Raw genomic sequence first — 7546 nt, forward strand, 5'->3', positions numbered from 1 at the left:
TTAATTTTTAATTATTCTTATACAGAACAATTCTAAAGGTAAGCAAATTATTGCTAGAACAAATCCAATCAAAAGCAATATAATTGGACTAATAATGTCGGCCAATTGTAATACATGGAATTCTGAATACTTCAGTAACTTTGATGTTTCCGAATGATCTTTTTTCTCGATGATTCCAGCTTCAAACATACGTATTACACTGCAAAATAAATATATTTTTAATTATTTCGTAATAGAGAAACCTCTTACAGGTAAACATAAAGTTATCTTACGTTTTAGTTAATTTTTTTTTTAAGGGAAATCCCTTTCTTACAGCATAAGACTGAACAAATGTAATAAGAACATCTTCGGAAATTATATATGCGTTTGGTTCTTTTTGTATCAGTTTACTTGTGTAAGATTCACTCGCTAACAGAGCAAAACGTTCTTCCTTAACTTTTTCGCTTGCAATCGACAAAGACAAAAAATGATTGTGATGTAGTATGTGATGTTTCAAAATTTTATCTCTTTTCTTGTTGGAATTCTTCAAATAATATGCAGCAAATAAAATAATTATATATCTTACAAGAATAAAGCTTACAAGAAAAATTTACTCAACTAGTTGTCCATAATTCAAGTTTTCCTATTCGGTGCACTCTGTAGCAGTAACCAATAAGTAAATCCTTGAATATAGATTTGCTAACAGTGCAACGAATAATAAAACGTGTCTCGATAAAAATAAACATGAAAATTTTCCGGGCATTTTAAAGAAAAATATACGGCTGGAAACACGGTAAACAGCAAACGGCATCTGTCAGTGAGCCTTCGCAATATTTCCGGACAAATGATACAACGAAACACTCTTAGTTACTTTAATATAAACTGAACCAATACAAGTAGAACAGATAAAGAAATCGTCTTCACATCATGCAATACGTAGACGACATCTTTTCCTCCCTTTTTCCCGCTTGCTTTCAAAAAGCAATAAAAAAAAAGCGTTATACACGAGCCCCCTGCCCAAACATACACTTTTTTTTTCTGAATTAATACGAATGATACCGAATAGCAACATTATCCTACACTTTAATGCTGTTTTAAACATTAAGAATGAAGTCGCTGCAAACAATGACATTCACGGCATTGCAAAGTAAATTATATTCGTGAATAATAAAGAAAATCCCCAGCAACATTCCTTACAACATTAGACATACAATGTAGAAGGCATGTTTCTCGCTGAACGAATAACTACGTTTACATTCCGTTATTGCTGTTCTGTTTCTTGTGGTCCCTATAAAGCACGCCCTAGCAATAGTTTTTAAACTAAACTTTTGTTAAGTAATTCTTTTATGCATTTTTTACATAAACGGTTAACCAATTTTAAGGCTAATTGCTTATTGTTTACAAATACAGTTAGCTCTTAGTAGAAAAACTTCAAATATGGCCACACTGTATTTACCATAAAATAATTCCATACAGCTCCTTTTTCTATAGTACCACAAGAGTATTCACCATTTTTGACAGCATTGCCTAGTTCGTCGAAAGTTTTTGGAACAGATTCGGTTAAAGGATACGACATGAAAGACATTAAAGTACCACTGTAACTACTTATCAACACTACAACTGATAGCCACCATATTAACACGAGCAATCTGGATTTGAATCTTTTTACGTTATCCAGGTTAATTCCTATTTATAAATATTAATTATTAATATTTATTTTTGTTATTGGAAGCAAAAAAAGGTATACCTTGGTAAACAAATGTGCAAAATAAATTCCAGAACACACGGCTACGTGGCCAGAATATTCCCACTTCGTCAGTCAGGAAATCCCGTTGTACCACTTTATGTAATACTAATCCAAATATGAATAATGTTGAGAGAATCGCAATCCACATCTACAAAGAGAATCGTCAAAATTAATCGATATAAATATTTATTTTTAAAAATAAGTGTTGCTAACTTTTAAAGCTATAAATTCTGAACAAATATCTTTTACGATTTCTATCTTTTGTGCTCTATAAAGGCTTTTATCAGGCTTATTGTGGGTTTGGTGAAGTCCACACTGAGACGCCATCTTGAAAGACGATGCCTAAAATATCGTTTCGGAGTACCCCCAAAAAGTTCCTGGAATTTTTCGACTCTTGCATTTCGATCTTTTAGAGCAGTAAGCTTACGGTAATACCAATTTTGGTCGATTGGAGTCCGTATTGGCAACCCAATATAAATGTTAAATACTTACATCTAAACCAAAAGGTTTTATTATTGAAATCCAATTTGGAATTTTTTTCGGAGCTTTGATGACAAATAGAACCGTCTGAAACGCTAACGGAGAAGTAAATTCTACTGCTGCAAAACGGGTAGGGTTGAGGAATACACCAATGAAGGCCATATCGGCGTCCTAAATTTAAAACATAAACAATTATTTGTATTTTTTTGAAGGAATAAGGCACGCAACAGATATAAAAATATACCAGATTAAATATATGCTTCAACAAAATTACTTGAACAATAACTATTTATAGGTATTAATTACAGGAATTAAAACATATGTTATCACTAGTGCACAAGCGGATAAATTAACTGAGTGCTGAATACATAATTTCGTGTGCTTGCTTCAACAACAGCTTGGGCAAAAAAGTTTTTCGGGTCTTATACGCGTTTCTGACGCAGTGGCGTCAGAAAATGTTTTTTTAAGACGCTAGAAGTATCAGGCTTTTTAGCAAGTATGTCGGAGGATTCTTCTCTCGTTGTTAATTATAATAAGAAAACAAAGAAATTTTTAATGTTGCAAAATACATTTAATGAGATAAAACATAGAATAATGATTAAAATAAATGAACATTTTAATAACAACTCGGAAATACATGCCGCATTGACCGAAAACTTTGTTTGTTTTATCCATAATCTGATATATAGAGGTCCGTTATATGAATTAAGCAGCATGTATAACTGAGAACTCTTTTTCCTGGCTTTGATATTTGCAACAGATATTTAACCAAAATGGTTGATATATAATTCAATAAAATATTTAACTTGTGAGATGATTATATCTAGAGTGTAGAAGAACACGATCATTTTAAACTGATGTTTTTTGTTTTGACGGCGATTATTACGTGCCAACTCATGAAAATGAGTGTGAACGATTCAAATGCTTTTTTACTCGAAAGAGCTATTTATTCCCTATTGTCCAGCAAGTTCGTGAAGCTTATGATTTTTTTAATAGAAAAAGTTTCAAAATTTTTTATTTGTTCAAAAACTCGTTGCAAATACGTTTTAGCCTCAGTTAAATCAGTGCGCGTATTTTGAAGCAATTTGAATGTGTATTTAATTTCACACATCACTTTATGCAAAAAATCACAAGTTCAGATTTGTCCATTCTCTTTTTAATTCTTATTGCTATTAATTTTAGTTTTAAGGTTTATTTCAATGATAGCTTTCAATATATCTAAAAACAGTAGCGTAGCGTGGGTGTCAGCCGCCCAGGGCAGAGGAAAATTTAAAAGAATAAAATTCTGTTTTGTCACAAGATAAGTGAAGAAAAATTCCGTGCTAGTGTTGCCACCTTTTTAAAATCGCTGACCCGGACAGCAGGTGAGGTTGGTTTAAACAGAAGTTTCAGACGCATGCGTATATCATTTTGCAATGCGAAGAATAATTTGCAGTGCATGCCGGTTCTAAATCAGTTACAGTAAGCGACTAGAAAGACTTGGAGAGGAGTAACGGAAGTGGATAGCTCTATTAGACATTGCAGGTGTATATGATTACGAATGGATCGTACAAACAAAAAAGAAAAGGTCGACAGGTTGCGCACGATATCTCCGGATGGCGAGTCGAATGGTAACACTATTCCGTGCTCATTTCAATCGGTCCGAATCGTAGGTGGACAACAATATGTAATAAAATGGTTCAAATTCTTACAAGATTTTATTATTATTTATTGTGAAATTTTGCCGCTCTCTAAAACGAATTTTTCCGGCCCCTAAAAAGTGCCGTTCGGGGCGACCGCCTCAGTCGCCCTCCTACGCTACGCTACTGTCTACAAAACTTGTTTTCCATGAAGTAATTCATTTCAACCTACTAGCCCAACGTGTTGGATTTAATATTTTTGAAGTTATCTGTGACCTAGCAGTAAAGTTTGATAGAATATCCCAACTCTTCGCAATATTTCCAAATAATACGTAAACATTTTCAAGAGTATTGTAAAAAGTCGAGTTTACGTTTGAAACAACACTAATTTTTAACAAATGTTTCTAACTGAAGACCACAAAAATAGTTTTCTAAATCGAATATAACAGCACAAGGTCCTCCATTAGTTTTTCTCCTCCAAGGGAGTAGCAACGTGTTCACTTAAGCTTATTTCCCGAACTTAGTTTTGACGCGGTAGAATAAAAACCGAATATAGAAACCTTTCAATTTATACATTGTATTAACTATATAACATATTGTTACAAATTTTTAAATTAATACTTTTCAGTAGAGAATAATATCGTATTTTCGTGTATATAACCCGCTGGTTATCTATGTTGAAAACAATTGAACAGGGATACAAGTCATACGATCGGGTGGGAACAGAGCATATGTATGCTAGAGATGACAATACCGAAGTGTTTTTCTGTGTCCTTCTTTTTGTTATAATGCAACGAGTCATTACGATGAAAATACGGTAATAATAAACCTCATTTTACTAACAATACATTACAAATTACTGTAGTATATATTTTATCAATATATTTTTACATTTATCCATATTTGCAGACATTCACAAACGTACATGTCTATAGTTTCAATTTGCCTACCTTATTTACCATTTTTCCAATTAATCCAGTCCACGAGCCGTTTTCAGTCAGATATCCAAATGCTTTAGGTATTGGTTTTACAAGAAAATAACTACTTAAATGAAATTAGTTAATACTCTTTGTTTATTTATTTGTTTAATATCTCGTCAATGCAGTTGTAATATTTACCTAAATTTTAATTTCTGTTGAATAGCTTTAAAGACGTGAAAGTGCATTCCATCTGTGATTTTTTCTTCTGTTTCGTCCAATGTCATAAAAAGCCGTTTCTGCAATGTGTAAACCACGTCGTAAGAACATTAAAATTAATTATTAGAAAAAAGTCGACTTACCTGAACACCAACAATTTTCCATTCATTCGAAATATTCTTTGCCCCTATGAAGAATTCACGAGAATTAGGATTTTTTGTAAAAATGTCATATAGACAAATATATAATAGAGAAAATATCTACATCGAATACTTCGAAGTTAAATAATATATACAACATTGATGTAATGTATCTATTTCTTTATTGCACAAGGTGTTCACAAGGTGTCACTGTACATTTATGCCGGCTCTTAGTTGCACGCTGCAATCAATTAGTTGCATTAATAGCAATGTGATGATTACAGTATAATAAGTAATTTATTCAATATGCGACGTTTAAATTTACGTGGAAATATGTACAAAGTAAAGTTAAAATTTAGGTTTCTTTTTTACAAATCTTGTAAAGACATACACTGCCAGTAACTTTTTGTGTCGTCATGCGGCCTGCTTATTGATAATATTGTCAGAATGTGTTTTGTTCTCATTAATACCAGTGTGAAACGATCATATTTTATGGGAAAAAGAGACCAAATGCATGAATTACAGCAGATATATTTCATAAAAGCTTTTCTGGCTGTACTAAGACTAAGACTTTTAAACGTATTCAACAGATAAATGAATGAATAACACTGTTCAGGGATTAATTTTTATTGGCTTTTTCCATTACTGTCAAAGATTATTTATACTTTGTGTTCAAATATTAAAATTGCGCTTTGTTATCTTTGCACTCAGTAAGTGAAAAATTTACATATTGCTGCAAAAGTACTCCGCGATATACAAATGTCTTTTTGAACAAATGAATTTATTTTGCTTCAAACATTGAAACTAATACATACCCTTATTGATTGCAGCGCTAAGACTGACAGAACAGTGAGATTTCGAATAAATCTATTCAAAGAGTTACCTTTCGCGTGTCTTGAAATATCAGCATGCCAAATTTTAATTTGTTTGCACTAGTGAATATCTCTAAAGACAGCTTTGAATAGCGATACTTTTAGTTAAGATCACTCAGTACATACAATCATATTTTTAAAGTTCACAAATATCTAAAAGTAATTAAACGTTTATAATAACAGGTATAAAAAATACAGTATATCACCATATTCTTCAGCAGAGAAAAAGATATTCTTACAATTATCAAATGCAAGATAGTTGTAAAATATAGTTTCATTATCTACGTTAGAGCCAACTTATAGAATCAAAAGAATATTAGATTAGAATCTGCAGCAGATAAATATACACAAGGGCAAGTAAGAAAACCACATTTTACAACTTATTTCATTGTAATTTTGACTTCATTATTTTTAAGTTGCGGTGATTTAACACTCGTTCTGCACTTATCATAGCAATTACTAGCGCAAAAGCTGAAAATATTTCAATATAATAAATGTGATATGTATAAAAATGAAAAACGCTTTAACTATTGAACGTATATCTAAATTTACAAACAGCGCCAAAATCCTCCGCTGCGACAAGAATAAAAACAGTGCGAATACAACAATTTTCCTGGCGGCGAACAAACTTACTAGCAGCTAACTCACCAGTGGCCAAGCGGTTTTGTTCCCAGAAAACTGGGAGTTCAGTCATGGGTTCACGCTTTGCAGGATGGGCTGAATACGTGAATTTTTCTGGGTTTTTCCACGTCGTAATACCTAAATATGTGCCATTTACCTTTAAAAAGTTATTTCGGTAGGCATCGTCTATGCACATCGCTCAAATGTTCCGTTGCCGTAACTTAATAAACAAACAAATTTACTAGCAGCGCGATCGAATTGCCTTCCTACAGCTATACAAATATATAAAATCCATGTACAAACGAAGCAAGCCTAACGGCTACAAAAAGCTGATCAATGTTACTACATTAATTTTACCGTTAGGAATGTATATGAAATCTGCGTGAAAGATATGAAACTTTTAAATATTGCCTCACATTTTACAGGCACCGCTTTGTTTACTTTGTTTTTACAAATGAATTTTAAAAAAATAAACAAAAAGGCAGAAAATCCGTAGGACTAAATTGAAGAAAAAAGAGACGAGTTGCCTAACTCTCCTGGCAACATTTAAAACTCCGTATCTGCAACCATTTGTTACGGTATTTTATTTAAAAATCTGTTTATATTCTTAATTATTATAAAATAACAAAAAGATTAATTTTGTCAGCAAGGATGGTTTTATTTTAAAAAATTGTAAATTGTAATAACGAGTAAAATCTTTAATAAGTCCAACCCTACTCAACATATGAGAGATCACCTCTTTTATCTCTCCACCCCGTCGACTTTTGACCTCAAAAATTTAACAGCATCAATCTTTCGATTATGCAAACTTCATTACGAAATACTTCAAATTTCCCACAGAAAGCACGGGAGTTATTAAGCTAAAAGTGGGTAAACAAAATTGAGCAACACACACACACAAACACATACAAACAATGCCAGCAAATTAAAAACTTATTATTAAAATTGAAAA

General features: G+C 32.2%; 1 protein-coding gene across 1 annotated transcript; it reads right to left on the bottom strand.

The window, feature by feature from the left end:
• On the bottom strand, positions 1 to 6790 carry LOC111615454 (glutamate [NMDA] receptor subunit 1-like). Its single transcript, XM_023356865.1, has 9 exons — positions 6622 to 6790; positions 5105 to 5148; positions 4944 to 5041; positions 4785 to 4866; positions 2219 to 2377; positions 1727 to 1874; positions 1436 to 1665; positions 273 to 523; positions 1 to 199 (listed from the first exon to the last, which is right to left on the bottom strand). Exons 1-9 carry the CDS (start codon positions 6788 to 6790, stop codon positions 1 to 3), a joined length of 1380 nt encoding a protein of 459 aa, XP_023212633.1.
• Between the last annotated feature and the right edge of the window lie 756 nt (positions 6791 to 7546).

Source organism: Centruroides sculpturatus, unplaced genomic scaffold (genome assembly GCF_000671375.1).
Source record: "Centruroides sculpturatus isolate CEXI.00-Female unplaced genomic scaffold, Cexi_2.0 scaffold2256, whole genome shotgun sequence".
NCBI classification, from domain to species: Eukaryota; Metazoa; Arthropoda; class Arachnida; order Scorpiones; family Buthidae; genus Centruroides; species Centruroides sculpturatus.

Excerpts from the sequence above, each read along its gene's own strand:
- LOC111615454 (XM_023356865.1), bottom strand. The coding sequence starts at position 6,790 with ATGTGCATAGACGATGCCTACCGAAATAACTTTTTAAAGGTAAATGGC. Across the intron at positions 2,378-4,784 it reads CTGGATTAATTGGAAAAATG|GACGCCGATATGGCCTTCAT; the intron begins GTAAATAAGGTA and ends TTTTAAATTTAG. Across the intron at positions 1,875-2,218 it reads TAAAACCTTTTGGTTTAGAT|ATGTGGATTGCGATTCTCTC; the intron begins GTAAGTATTTAA and ends TTCTCTTTGTAG.